The 15,962-nt window shown below is 39.2% G+C and overlaps 1 protein-coding gene across 1 annotated transcript in view; it reads left to right on the top strand.

Moving 5' to 3' along the window:
* Positions 1 to 943: 943 nt before the first annotated feature.
* Positions 944 to 15,962, top strand: part of LOC141435559 (NEDD8 ultimate buster 1-like) — a gene marked incomplete in the record, with an annotated part of 57,466 nt that continues 42,447 nt past the window's right edge. Inside the window, 7 exon segments of the mRNA XM_074098276.1 lie at positions 944 to 1,308; positions 2,003 to 2,262; positions 2,945 to 3,045; positions 5,522 to 5,637; positions 7,408 to 7,565; positions 8,124 to 8,449; positions 9,293 to 9,417. Of these exon segments, the coding sequence (XP_073954377.1) occupies positions 955 to 1,308; positions 2,003 to 2,262; positions 2,945 to 3,045; positions 5,522 to 5,637; positions 7,408 to 7,565; positions 8,124 to 8,449; positions 9,293 to 9,417 (1,440 nt within the window).

The raw sequence follows: 15,962 nt of genomic DNA, 5'->3' as shown, positions 1-15,962 counted from the left end.
GTACCTGTTTTTACTTCAATTGCAATTGCCATTTTATCGCATCTACCATTCCTGTTTACCGATGTATGCTTTATTACTGTTATGGCACTCCAGGTCTATACTTATCATGTCTTAAATGCAATGTTTAAATATGTGACTGTTTGTTGCCTTAATAAATTAAAAAAAAAAAAAAAAAAAATTATTAATGCAAAGTTTTTTGAGTGTACTAGACTAGTGGGTGAATGCGTTGCTACTTCTGTCACCTTCTGTAGCAACTCCTAGCGCCATCTAGTGAACAAATATAGAAACTCCGACGAATCTTACATTCCGCTGCCGCGCTATATCGAAGTTTCTCAACAACTCGGACGCAAATAGGTACAACACAACTTCCGAGTTCCGACGCTCTTCCTTCGGACTTCGGTACCCACGCATAACCGCACGCGCACGCATTTTGCTGCCAGATTTGGAATATAAATGAATATGCGATTTGAAACCAAGATAGTTATACTCTGTAGTAACTCGTTCGCTAGTATTTTCTCCCTGAAAAAATCTTTAACATATCTCTAATATAATATTTATTATTGTTTGTGATACAGACAAATCAAAATAATAACAAAATGAAACTAGTAGCGCCATCTGTAGTGGAATGTGTAAAGCTTGTTATTTAGTTGAATTTTTGGAGTTGTTTTGTTATTTAAGCTATTTGTAGCAGTTTTATTAGTTTTTACTTCGAAATATTAGTTGAATGATATGATGCAGATATAGTTCACCATTTGTGCAATTTTATCAGCGGATCGGAAGACTGACACAGCGCCATCTCTGATCAAATCTATTACTTAACGAAATTGACAGCTAGTGTAAATCGTTTTTTATACGCTCAAAATAATAATATTCTGATTTATTATTTATGAAATACGAATACAACACAAAACAGTTATAGACTGTGATATCGACTTGATGATTTAAAGAAGAAAGATGGAGAACAAAATAATTAAAACAAATGTAACGGCTATACATTTATTTACTTCGTTAAATGATTCTAAAACGCCTTATAACTGTCACTGTCAGTATATTTTGTATTGTTTTCCTCATCGTCCTCGAACTTTTTTCCAAGAATTATTTGGGACAAAATATAAACACAGCATCGAATTCTGCAGTATCACGTCACAAACATTAGGTCATTTCGCTTCGAGTGCGGTCAAAATGGAGTCGAACCTACAACACGAAGATTTATTGATACGATTACGGGCAAAGCTGAACGAAGAAAGAATCAAACTATGGGAATCTCCTTTTATTTTGCCCGACCATTCTATTTCGGAGAGTTTAAAGGTTAGTCCTTTGTTTACATAGCTGACTAAATTATTACAAAGAATTATAACTTTAGAAATAACTTCGTTGTCTGGTTTAGTATCGTTTAGTATCGCTCTTTGTGCGACTTTGTTTAGGTTTTGTATACCGAGCACAAAATTGCGACTATTTTATTAAATTGATTAACTAGATGTAGGTTTTAAAATAAAGTATTTTCTTTAATTACTTTGTATTTGAAATTATACTATTAAAAATTAAACATTCTCTTAAGAAATCCTGGATGGCTAATATTGCGTAATATTTGTAAAATTGTGACTATGAATGCTATTAATTCAAGACAGCTTTTAAGCTCTTCTGTATTATAATTATGTTGCGTAAATATTTTCATTCAAAATTCCTGTTGAGTATTAAATATTTCCTACAGAATTCCTAGCCTAGTTGGATATTGCATTATATTAGCATAGGATTATGAATTGTAAATTATTTTTGTCACTAAATGAACCACCACTAGCCCAGCAACATGTTGTCACTAATTTTAAAAAGCTTGTACAGTCAAACAAAGGTATTACTCTGTATGCAGTATTTATTTATTAATTATAAAAATAAATAAAAAAAAGAATACAATTTTTTTTATAATTACTTAGCTAATAATCTTTATTATTTAAGATTTTATAACTAAGGAAAAAAGGATAAAAATGCATTACTTTAATTACAGGAGCTCTCAAAGAAGTTTGCCATGGAACTGTCTATCCCCGACACCCTGGTCTTGGCCGTGCTACACGAGCTCCAGCTTCACTCCATAGACCGGTCGAAAGCCAACTCCGAGTTCAAGGAGACGGGACTTGCCACATTCAGGATTAAAGCTACTGTCCCCGGAGAGAAGCCTAAAGTGCTCAATGTAAAGAACACGTTGGAGGCTGTTGGTGGTGACCTGATAAGCTCTGTTGCTAATGAACTTGGTGTCAATGGGTCCAGGTAAGTTAGTTGTCATACCAATATTAGAAATGCGAAAGTTTGTGAGTGTGTGTGTTGCTCCTTCACACTAAAACAGCTGGTCAGTTTAGTTTGAGATATGTTATGTAGATACAGTAGGGGTGTCAATTCATGTCCATCTTGAGGAATGTGCTAGTGCTGTGACAGAATCAATTTGATGACGGAGAAGACGAAGAAGGTTGACCGCTGCATCTCTTGCTGACTCTGTGCGCGTGAACAGCTTCTGCATAAACGAATATACAGACTAGCGCTATTTCGCCTCTGTGGGAGCCCTCAATGGTCTATTTCTTACTGGATCTTTATCAAGTTCGAGAAGTTACTTTAAATGAAAAATAAAAGTTGAATGATGCAACTGGAATTGTGGCAGGAGATAATTAATGAAATATTTAAAAGTTGTTATAAAATTCACTAACCGTATTTCAGCAGTTTGTGTAGTTGGTCTGAACTCTGAACCAACTGTAAATATTATTTTTAAATGTGCTTTCTAAAAAGGTTTTCATAATACAATACGAATATTCTTTATTGCACACCACAACTCAGTGCATATTGATTGATGTTAAAAAAATATATAATTTTCTCATGGGTTTTCAGTCAATTTAACTTAATTATCTTCTTAAATATTCTAGATTCATTTAACAAAAAATGTGTACAATTATTTTTTCAGAATAAAATTAATATTTAATGGCAAAGTGATGCAGCCGGCTATGACCTTGGCGGAGCAGGGCTTCAAAAATGGAGCCCAAATCATGGCTTTGGTGATGGCTTGTAAGTATAGATCAGAGAGCTTGTAAGGGCCTACGCAGTGCGCGGGCGCGGGTGCAGGTACAATCCTATGCACGCGACGCGCGCAGTTAGCGCTGTTCGTACTATTGTTCAATAGGTTCACCCGCTCCGTGCGAATCGCCTCAGCTAGCGAGCGCAGGCCCTAAAGGTTTTTGCAGGATTGTTACAAAGGTTTGTAGGCGGCGGCAAACTGTATCTCACCACCATTTATAGGGTTCCGCAGCCGAAATGGCAAAAGCGGGACCCTTATAGTTTCGCCATGTCTGTCTGTCTGTCCGTCCGCGGCTTTGCTCAGGGACTATCAATGCTAGAAAGCTGTAATTTTGCACACACAAAATGGTACCAGCAGCCAAATATGTGGTCTACCACCCTAGAGTTGGTAATCGTTTGCGTGTCAAAAAACAATAATGCCAATAGACGTCACTTGAAAGTTCGATTTTAGCGACATACTCATTTGATAGGAACTTGTTTAAAAATTGATAGACTACTTATTTGGCTGATTGATGGTACAATAAAAAATTCAAAAAACATTTTTTGTAGTGTGGGGTATTATTGGATAGGTATTTTAAAACCATTAGGGGTTTGCTAAAACGATTTTTCGATTCAGTGATTTGTTTGCTAAATATTCAACTTTAAAGTGCAAATTTTCATTAAAATCTAAACCGCTTTGTGGAAAAATTTGTAAAAATTCAGGATGGTAGTAAGTATAACAAACTTACAAGGTAAACTATAACGGTTAAGTTTTCTTGACAATTATTAAGTTAAGTTTAAGAGTAAATAGCGGCCTAAGGTATAAAAAATACCTTCACTTGGAATATTTCGTAAAAAATACGAAATCCTCAGAAAAATATTACTTGATTTTTTCGTAATGGCTACGGAACCCCATTTCATTTCAAGTCTGACACGGTCTTGGCCGGTTTTTTGGCTTAACAATTTCCCTAAGTGCGCTTTCCGCTCAAAATATAAACTCCCAAAATGTCATCATCATTCATCAGCCTATAGCAGACCACTGGTGGACCTCTATTGGCCTCCCCCTATGAGCGCCATCTTCGTCGCTCTGTGACAAATTCTGACTCATAAATGGCTTTAATCATTGTGTTGTGGTTCCATAATGGCTCAGAAAACAAATTGGCTGTACAGATAAAACATGAAATTATTTACTATCTAGACGCAATAACCCAAGTGTTGGCCTTCAACACCAGACTACACCATGCTTTAGATAAAAAGATAGATAGATAAAACGTTTATTTGGTACTGCAAACACACACAATCAAGATTAGATACAGGTATACAAAACATCAGTCCAGACTTAAAATTAAACAAAAGGGCCATGGCTCAGTGGTCAACATTGCTCGGAGAAGCAAAACACTTATTTTCGGGTTAAAGATACTTTATTCTCAAAAGAATTACATTAAATTCACTTATATGAGAATATTTATACAATTTGCATTAATATTAGACTTAGAGCATGCAGCACACGACAATAAATATAATAAAAAAAAAACAACATAACAAAGCAAACGGGAGCGAAATGCGAATGAATTGTACAAAGAAGGTAGATTTACACAGTGATCTAGTAAGTACAATGATTGCTTCGGCCAGCGCCGGCACCCACAGGCGGGTAGCTTTGGCCGGCCGGCACTAGGAGCAAAGCAATGCGAAATGAAATGAAACGGATGCGGCATTTGTTGATTTTACGCCACAACCGATTTACGATCATGGGCCAACTCTTGCCAGCCTTTCACCCGAGATACAAAAGGTCTGGACCTCATATCTCCAGCGGCAGCTGGGATGACCAACCGGTCTGCGTCCACTCGGTCGTCCCAAGTACACTCTCTTCACGGCTCAATCCTCCCAACCTTACCACGTGTCCAAGCCACTGGAGTCTGGACGCTTTGGTCTCTCCAATAATCAAAGTCAAAGTCAAAATATCTTTATTCAATTAAGGCTATATTATTGTAACAAGCACTTATGAATGTCAAAAAAAAAATCTACCACCGGTTCGGAAAAACCTCTGTTGAGAAGAATCCGGCAAGAAACTCAAAGAGGTATATATTTTTTTAAACATTCACAATATTATTAAATGATATATATACATCATAAGTATTTAACACAACTTTATTTTTAACACAGTAGGTTCGCTTTTTGAAGGGATCGCTAATGCGGAGCTGAATTATTTCCCAATATCACTGTCCATGATATAATCATTAACTTTATAATATGCCTTAGATATTAATGTCTTCTTGACAATAGATCTGAATTTTGTACCAGTTTCATTCGTAATATTGCTCATACACTAGGTCTTCAATTTCTCTATTTCTCCTCACCCTCCAGATTCCGTCTTCAACCTTGTAGTTAACCTGTGGGACTTGGGCAGACACCCATTTGCCTAACGCCACCTGTCAGTGGCTTCCGGTCGCTCGACGGGTTAAGATTAGGCTATATTTACATTTTGCAGTGAATCCTGAAGAGGCAAAGAAGCAAGACCTGATGTATCTAGAGATGAAATCGACTCGGGACGATGCTCAGCTGCTCTCGGAGTATGCAGATGACTTCGACGATGAATACATCAAGGTAACACAAATGTGAAAATATTGAGTAGTAAAAATGAAGGTTTCTTGACAGGAGAAATATCGCTAGATGACGTTAGTATCGAGAGATCGTTTGACGTTACAGTCTTGCTTGTAATTGACTCGTTTAGTTTTTAGGGATGTTAGGTTGTGAGGAGATACGTAGAAGAACAAGGGCCACCGATATAGCCAAGCGAATTAGCTCGTTGAAGTGGCAATGGGCGGGCCATATAGCACGGAGAGCGGATGGCCGTTGGGGCCGAAAAGTTGTCGAGTGGAGGCCGCGGATTGGTAAGCGCAGCGTAGGACGTCCACCGAGATGGACGGATGACCTGGTTAAAGCCGCGGGTTCAGCGGGATGCAGGCCGCTGCCAACCGAAGCAACTGGAGGTCTGTGGGGGAGGCCTATATCCAACAGTTGACGTCCTACGGCTAAGATGATGAGGTTGTGAGAATGAAACTCCCTAAATTTACAAAAAAATATACAAAATAAACAAGGCGCAACTAGTGCGAGGTTCCCGGAGGACAGAAAAGGGGCGTCGGTTCGCCGCGCTCTCGCTCTAAAGCTCTCGCTCTAGTATTGTAACTAAGGGACCCCATACATCCCTGTATTTTTATTATTATTATTTTTTGTATTTTTTTTTTATTGTATAATATAGTTTAAAGTATTTGTAATTATATTACTTATTATGAAAAAATGACTTTCTGCCAAGTTTCTTGCGGCGCATTCTTCTTGGCAATGATGGTCTTTCCGAAAGCGCTGGTAGTTTAAAAAAATGACGTGTAAAAGTGCCCATTGCGGCCTATTTACTGAATAAATCATTTTTTTTTTTTAATTTTGAATTTTTGAATTTGAATTTAAAATGAGCGAGAGGATGTGTGAGCTACGCAACGCTCGGATCTCTCGCTCGCGTCTCTACAAAACTCGGCGCGGCATCGTCTTCGCTCTTTTCTCCGATGTACTTCGATTGCAGCGTGTCTCCGCTCTCTGGAGTACGACAACGAAGATTCCTCGAGGCTTGAAGATGAAGATGTAGATACAGCGATGGTCTTGCACGAGGAAAACAAACAAACTGTTCGTTTGAGAACATAACAAACTGTCCTTCTGAGGACACTCGACCATTGGTCGTGGCCTCTTGGGCTCAGGCCTGAAATGTCTGTTTTCCTAAAATGTACAATTCTCAAAACGTCTGCGTTTCACAATGTTAGCACTTCTATTTTCGCCAGCTTTCTCGAAATGTCTGCTATTTAAAATGTGTACAATCTCAGGAAGTCGTCTATTCATAATGTTGGGAAACAATAACGTACAACTCGGAATGTACGCGCAATAATGTACGACGTGATAATCCGAAGCATTATTGCTTCCGATTATCATGCCGTACATTATCATGGTCGCGCATTATCAAGGCGTACAAAATATTGCGCGGGCTGTAATGTACGTAGTGATAATGTACGACGTGATAATCTGAATCCAATCGATTCAATGAATAGACATTTTTCGCCGCGGATCGAGCGAGCGCAGCGAGCGAGATCGATATAGTCGGAGCAGATCCGACCCGGCCGGGTTAGGTTTTTTTTTTTTCAATCACGGAAATCGTAAGGCATGATAATTGAATCCTTCATGCCGCAAAAAACCTACATTTCAACACTCTCAAGGGAATGAAAATTTATAGGGTACTTCCGTGGACCTAGAACTATAATATGTACGGAACCCTCGGTGCGCGAGTCCGACTCGCACTTGGCCGGGTTTTTTTAATGTGTTTACTGCGTGCAGTTGGAAGACCAGTCGGGCAAAGCGGTGGAGCTGCCTCCGTCGGAGCGGCGGGCTCTGATGGTGGGTCTGGCGTTGCACGAGCGGGGCCGCGCCGCCGCACGAGACAAGGATTACCCGCTGGCGCTAGTGCTGCTGCTGGAAGCAGACCGGCAGCTCAGGTACTGTACAGTAGACCTGAACGTCCACTGATGGACATAGGCCTCCATCTCAACGCTAACGTCAGGACTTTCCGCATGCTCTCCACCAAAAGTCGTGACGTTTACGGCACGTTACTGCGATTCCGCACCGTCCGCGTTTTGAGCAGCGGTGTGGAGGGCATGCGATAAAAACTGAGACTCCGCTGTCTGTCTCTCTCATGGATGCACAGAAAAAACCCAGAAAAAGAGACCAGCGCTGGGAATCGAACCCAGGTCCTCGGCATTCCGTGCTGCGTGCCATACCCCTACACTACCACTGGAGTCTAGACACAAATTTCTCCCATGCACCACACATTTCTGCCTGCTTTTTTCATTGTCACTTAAGCAGCGACACTAGCGACAAATACCACTAGCGTAAAAGTAACAAATTTGGAGTTGAAATAAAAAATACAAAAAGACTCCAAAAACGAATGTTAATTAAAATTAATTAACTACAGGAAGCGTTTTTAAAGCTTTTACCTCGATGTGATTTTCGATTTACTAAAGCACAAAAAAAAATAATGCTTTTTTTTTTTTCAGCGAGTGCCGCTCCTCGATCCTGTCGACAGTGGACAACGTGGCGGTGCTCCAGCTGGACGTGGCCTGGTGCTACCTGTGCCTGCAGGCCTGGAGCGCGCTGGCTGACGCGGCCGCCCGGCTCGCGCGCGCCGAGCGGGCCCTCGCCGCCAGCTACGGACAAGACCGGACCAGGGTGCTCCAGCTGAAGGGCACTGACGGTGAGTGCTGGCCAGCAGCCTGGGGCGCGCTGGCTGACGCGGCCGCCCGGCTCGCGCGCGCCGAGCGGGCCCTCGCCGCCAGCTACGGACAAGACCGGACCAGGGTGCTCCAGCTGAAGGGCACTGACGGTGAGTGCTGGCCAGCAGCCTGGGGCGCGCTGGCTGACGCGGCCATAAAATTTACCGCGGCCGCGGCCATTAAATCCATAAGCTTAACAATATACAGCCTTAAATATAGCAAGGGGATGTATAAAGTCCCTAAGTTAATAATAAAATTACTATATAGCAAGGGGATGTAGAAAGTCCCTGAGTTAATAGTAAATAAAATTCCTAATCTAAATAATTCAGATATGTATATAGTCTCTGAATATAAAAGTAAACTAATTTAATTAATTAAATTATACAATCTTCAGAGGTGTAAAAAGCCTCCAATGTCAAAAATTTAAAATAATTATTAAAATAAAGAAATCGAGATATATAAGGTCTTGAAATGTCAAACTAATAAATATTTTTAAATTAAATTCTGCAACGCGGACAACGGCAACAGAACCAGAAACTAGACACGAAATGCGCCGGGACACTGCCAAGTCACACTTCACAACACTATACAATACAAATACACCGACATAAACACACACACACACACACAAACACGAGTACATCACATCACACATCAACATCCCAATTTGTCATCGGCTTTCAGTTTTGGCCATGTCGCATCATCACATAAGTACTCCTCAACTTTATAGTAAGCTTTCTTCAGGAGTGCACTCTTTATGTATTCTTTAAAAGAGTTGTGTGGCAATTTCCATGCTTCTACAGGAACTTTATTGTAAAATCTCACGCAGTTTCCCACAAAAGATTTGCTTACTTTCCGTAGACGGAATTTAGGAACGGCAAGCTGTTCATTGAGAAGATCCCGGCAAGAAACACACGAGGTAACTTTTTAAGCTGTATGTTTGTCTGCCACAGCGAACGAACGAGCTTTACTGCTGCGTCTGTATCTGCTACAAGGCATCGTCTGTTTCCATCAGAATAAACGTGAGGAAGCTCGCCACCTTCTGGATAAAGCGGAGGCCGAACTCAACTCGCTCAGGGTGAGTACCAGCTTTTTCCTCCACCTTTCACCACCACAATACTACACTTACCGTTTCGAACTCAATCAGTGTTCATCCTCAAAGCAACACAACCGTTCACCATCATAGTGCATTGGGTCGATACCAGGGTTAACTACCCTGCCGTGGGGGTGGAGGTGCGGTGCTGCGGCGCAAACATCGTTTCCTACGGACGAACGATTTCTTTTTCTGAAATTGCAAGCTGTTCAGGATATATTTCATTGCTATCCTGTAGAATCCTATAGGTTAGATTAGCCTAGTTTTATAATAATCCTGAAGTAGCTACAGTTAAAAAAAAATCGGTCAAGTGCGAGTCGGACTTGCGCACGAAGGGTTCCGTACCATCTATACAACATTCATTAAATAAAATAAAATAAATAAATAAATATAAATATCACGGGACCATTCACACCAATTGACCTAGTCCCAAAGTAAGCTTAGCAAAGCTTGTGTTATGGGTACTAAGCAACGGATAAATGTAATTATATAGATACATACTTAAATACATATTAAACACCCAAAACCCGAGAACAAACATTCGTATTTTTCATACAAATATCTGCCCCGACACGGGAATCGAACCCGGGACCTCAAGCTTCGTAGTCAGGTTCTCTAACCACTAGGCCATCTGGTCGTCTAAAATTTCAATTCATTGCATTATACATTAGCAAAAAACAGCAAAGAAATCACGTTTGTTGTATGGGAGCCCACCTTAAATATTTATTTTATTCTGTTTTTAGTATTTTGTTGTTATAGCGGCCACAGTTATACATAATCTGTGAAAATTTCAACTGTCTAACTATCACGATTCATGAGATACAGCATGGTGACCGACGAACGGACGGACAGACAGCGAAGTCTTAGTAATAGGTTTCCGTTTTTACCCACTGGGTACGGAACCCTAAAAATGGTTCTTTTATATACTCGGTATGGGTACTGGCAGAATACCAGCGCTGCGGCTTACCGCAGCACAATGCTGAGCCAGCGCCTGTTCTTCAGTGCATCACATGGCTTCTCATTTATGTGTCTGATCTGTTTAATTGTTATTTAATTTATGTTTTTATTTAATTGATAGTTTTATTACTCTTTAGCTACTAAGCCATGTCTTTTTTTTTTGAAGAATAAAGATTATATCTATCTATCTATATGGCACAATTGCGAAATGAGTCATTTGGAAAAAATATTTGTCGGCGAAAAATTAGAGAAGGTAACCGTTTCTTTCTGAGAGTTAAATGAAAATAGTCGAAAATATTAGAACAACAGAATCTTCATTTATTCAATGATAATTATCATTACATTCTTACAACAATTATATGCTAAAGTTCTTGTATATCTAGGATGTACACAATATGCATAGAAAACATTATAATACTTTAATAAACATTCTTCCTAAAAATAATGTCCTACCTACGAACAAATAATAAGTCAGGAAGCGTAAATCAGAACAAATTCCACACAAAAAGTGGCCATGCCGAAAACCAAAACGACTTATGATTCAAATACGAATCAATTTCAAGGTTACAAATAGACTTTAGAGATTCTTATTTTCAATGATGATGATGATGATGTGAACTAGTTTAGTCCATTAGTTCCTTTAGTTCAGTGTTCGCAAAACTTGGTGTATGGGAATGAATAGGAATCGTTTCGGTTAACGCAAGAAAAGGAACGAAATAAACTGTACCCCTAGTGTAAGTTTTCGGTTACAAAATACGTCTCGATCGCGTTCGCGTAAAATCTCAATTTGTATGGAAACACGAACATCGCAAACGTTCCGCTAGAGGCGCTGTTCATGTTTCCATACAAATTGAGATTTTAACGCGAACGCGATCGAGACGTATTTTGTAACCGAAAACTTACACTAAGGGCACTGTAGTGGAGGTGGCAACTTGTCTTGTTGCGTTAACGTTATCATATTTTCCTTCATACGCAGTTAGGTTTTGTTGTACTAGAACTGGAAGCTTCGTTGGGTCACAGTACAAAAAAGGAGCAGTAAACCGTCTTCATACAAACGGCCGGAACGCGAGTTATACCTATGCGCCACGAATTCTCAGCATACTTCGGCAACCATCAGTTGCGAGTGCCACGCGCATTTATTACGAACCTAATTATGTCACGTCGATATAAACAGTATTGCTCGGTGTACGGATGTTTAAATTCATCTTATATAATATAATAAAAACGTATCTAATGAAGTTATTTATCAGAATGCGAATTTTTTATACTCTTAAATTCAACAATAAAGCTTTTCGCAAATCCCAGAAGAGGCGCAAATACTTATCCGCAACTAATTTTTAGGTAACAAATATATACGTATTAATGAAGCCAAATAAAACCTTTTAAAACATAATACGTTTTGTGGTTTATGAAAATAACGTAAAATGCATTGCAAACACTACTTAGTCCATTCCTTCCATAATTTCCTAAAGTTCCTAAATCCTTTCCCTACTTTAAATTTCATGTGACATTATCAAATCAAATACATAACTGAAGAGTGACAGTTAGTAGAGTAGGCAACCGTATCGCGCGTTTTTTGTTGTTGTTGTTGTAACTCTTTAGTGTACATAAAACATATGCAAATTACAATTAACAAGAGAAAGAGATGTACAAAGGCGAACTTATCCCTTAAAGGGATCTGTTTGTGTATCCAGCCGGCGTAGGTAATTATACAAAGGACGCTGCCGAGACGGAATACTGCTCCTTTTTTATACTGTGGCTAGGTGTCCCGTGGGTACCGCAGGACCATGTTACAGGCTTCCCATTGTGCAAACATTTTACAAATCATTATAAACTTAAAAATAACAAAGAACTATTGGGATCGCGCAAATTGAACTCGTTCCTTTCAGTCAGCCTAGGTAATACATTTCTAACCTTAGTTCTTGAACTACTCATGGAAGATGCGTATGCGTAGATGCGTATAAGTTAAGTCGAAATGTGGGCTTTCGAACAGAATGGACATTTAAAAGCAAAACAAGAAGGAAGGCGAATCCGAGAAATCTGACGCACATTTTGATTCCTCGTAGTGTTGGCATGAAGTGAAGTTACGATTCAATTTGTCCGTAAGTGTCGCCATCTGTGTCAATTTTGTCGTCATCCAAGTGCTTTGAGCAAATCACAACGGGCTTTGACGGCAACCAGTCGGTTTCCTTTCTCAATAATCGGATGATTTTTTGCCATTTCTCTCGGTTCACAGTCTCCTTACGTATCCTGTAAACGAAAGAACACGATGCTTTTGATTTCGGAATCATCGTTCGGATGTTTTTGATACGAAGGGGGATTCGAAAGAGGCTTGCTTTTTCTTTCCTGCAGGGCTACTACGAAACTCGAAACTTGAAGTTCGTGTCGTGCGGTCCCTCTCGCTCTCGTATTAAATAGTATAAGTGTCAGAGGGACCGCACGACACGAACTTCGAGTTTCGAGTTTCGTAGTAGCCCTGCTGTTACGAGCTAAGGAGTGAAATTCGGCTTTTCAATGCTAGAGTGAATAGGCTGTTACTGAACCAGTGAGATACACTTTTCATCAGGTGAAGGTCAATCACGGGTCAATTTGGAGGGACAATTTAATTTAAAATAGAGATAGATTGATAGATGAAAGTTTGAAATGAAAAAAGCTTATTCGAGACAGACAAATCAGGTTTATCGGTAAAGTGGTATTTATGGCGCTCTCTTAATTAGCATCACATCTTATAGCCGTACAACGTACATCGTTTGACATTTGACACTAAATAATAACTTAATAAAGTTCCATGTGATTCGATTTGTAGCATTCGAACATGGCGGATGTAGACAATATCTAATTTTGCTATTTCTGTTTCTTTGGCTAGTTGAAGTACAATTTTGATAGTGTTTTATGCGGCGATTAACCTTAACAGTGAACAGTGATCACAAAATTCTATATTGCTCTCGTGTTTGACATTTTTAATGCGCAAGTTGTCGTCACGTGGTTTCTGTAATTTTACTATCAAGTTGCAAAAACTACAATCACCGTACAACGTGCCTCTCAAAGAGAATACTTTGACACTGGCGAAATTGGGATGCACCAAAAAAAATAACCTATAGTTTTTATTTTATTTTTGGAAAGAATAGGATATTTTAAGATATTATATATTAATTGATTTTGAATTTGGATGAGTATTTAATTTTTTATATTTTTTTTACGAAACAAGCTGGATGACGTCACAGTAAGACAGTCACGTTCCATTGCCTAGAATATTTATCTTCTTTTAGCTTCGATTACTCTTATGTTTTGTGTATAATTTAATTTGTAAAATACATTGGGAAATACTCGTATAATTTCGGACTTTACGATAATTACAACTGTTTAAAGCCGGGTGCGCATCATGTGATTAAAGTTCTATCTTTGTCACTCTTTGCTATTATTAGCAGGACAGCAACATGTCAAACTGTCAATTTGCTTAAGAGTGTAGACCTGCTTTATAACTTGCCTTTGTGACGGGACACAGGCAGGGGTCAAATGAGGGTCATTACTTATTTTGTTAATTTAATTCAGTTAATCACATTTTTGGAATCTGATTTCTGAAAACGCTTCACAAAGCCTATTTCTCCAAATGGTTTTCGATTATATGTTGTCAAAAATTGGGACATCCCAATAGTCATACTTTAAAAAGAGAAGGGGAAGAAGAAAGTTCCATATTAATGGATATGAAAATGTCATTAATTTAATACAATAATTGATCGACACTCCGGTTGCCGTCGTACCTATTCCAGAGATCTAACATTTACTGATGGGAACCATTATGCGCATGTAGCCTAATGGACACTTACGTGTGAAACGTAACTCCACTTTTCTTGTCTTGCTTCTCCGTTCTCGAATCACACTCTTTCACAACACATTTACCCATTTTTGTGAATAACAAACTAGTAATGGCGATGTTGGACTGGCAACTAAATACCGTTTACCTTGTTCCTTTAGTCCACGAACTGACCGGTTTTCCTGCTTTGTATTGGTGCGTAATTAAAGTTGTATGGTTTAATCAATAAATAGGTATCGGGTTTCCGCTACTTGTGTATTAACGATCGGACATAGTGAATCATAATAAATAACATGTGACAATTTACAGCAATTGACCTAGTCCCTAACTAAGCAAAGCTATGGGTACTAGACAATGGATAAACATACTTATATTTTCTTTCAAAATTAAACTTCGCAATAGTTTATTAAATTCTCAAAAAAAATTATAGGTATGTACCGTCACTAGCCCTTTTTGCCCGTATTAATTGCTTCGCCTGCTTTGAGTATATTTTTTTTATCGTATATTAACCAAATCATACCTAACCTTGTTTTCTCACTTAGGTATATTTTTTCCTTCCTGCTATAAAACACTATTAACATTTATTTATCACATATTATTATTTTTCTTCGTCTTCTTATTTATTCCACAGAGCTGGCTCTCCGGATCCTGGCAGAATACCAGCGCTGCGGCTTCGAACTTTCATATATAATCGAGTTTTATTCAACAGTTTTACTTGTTATCTCTAATTTTTTTTCATGATGTTATGTGTACATTGATGTTCATATGTTTTTCTGTTTTTGTGTGCCTGTGTTTTGAAAAATAAAGTCTTATCTTATCTTATACGTCAGCGGCCGATCGTAAAATCCGCCATTTCATGAATTGGCTGCTGGGAGACACTACAGTTACAGTCACACACACACACACACACAAAACGTCACGCCTGTATTCCCCAAACGGAGTAATCTGAGCACACGAAATGTTACCGCTTTCAGCCACTTTCAGCAATTTTTAGGTTTTAACTTTGACAAAAACGGTACAATCGTGACAGGTTGCTAGCCTGTCGCCTACGGTATACCTTAACCACTATCCCCAGTCGCCTCTTACGACATCCACGGAAGAAATGGAGAGGATTTATAGGTTTCGCTAGTTATTATACCGACTGCGGGGAGAGACCGCACGCTTGTATATCGATTATCGACAGTTATCGACGAATTAAATGTCTTTTAGACAATAAGGTCTCAGCTGAACGTATTCAGTGCCATGACACCCATCGGCGTCTTGGTGGATCCTAATATGTACCTGTAATGCCGCAGACGCCGATGAGCGTCTGTCTACATAATCGTCGGCATCGTAATCGGGTGCTCGACAATAGGGGCCTACTTTCAAATAAAAAAAACGCATCCAAGTCGGTCCACCCGTTTAAGAGCTGTTGCCACAGGTAGGTTCACAGACACACATAGTGGTCAAACTTATAACACCCCTCTTTTTGCGTCGGGCGTTAAAAACAAAAGAAAAAGAAGAACAATATGTTTAACGTTAAGTTCGTCTATTTCTTTGGTAATTTTTTTCATATTGAACGCTAGCGTCCAACGGCCGCAATGCTGCAATAGTATTTTATGCAACTGTATCGTAATAGGGGTCTTTAAAACACGAGTGTTTTAAGGCCTAATTACGTACAGTTGCATACAATATTTTATCTATGTCCATATATTAAATCCTCTATCATGTGTTCCGCGAACCATTGAGAATGACCTGCATTAACTCTAACTAGGTAGGT

This window comes from Choristoneura fumiferana, chromosome 15 (genome assembly GCF_025370935.1).
Source record: "Choristoneura fumiferana chromosome 15, NRCan_CFum_1, whole genome shotgun sequence".
NCBI lineage: Eukaryota > Metazoa > Arthropoda > Insecta > Lepidoptera > Tortricidae > Choristoneura > Choristoneura fumiferana.
The sequence above is the reverse complement of the archived record's forward strand: the minus strand, read 5'-3'. Positions and strand labels throughout refer to the sequence as shown.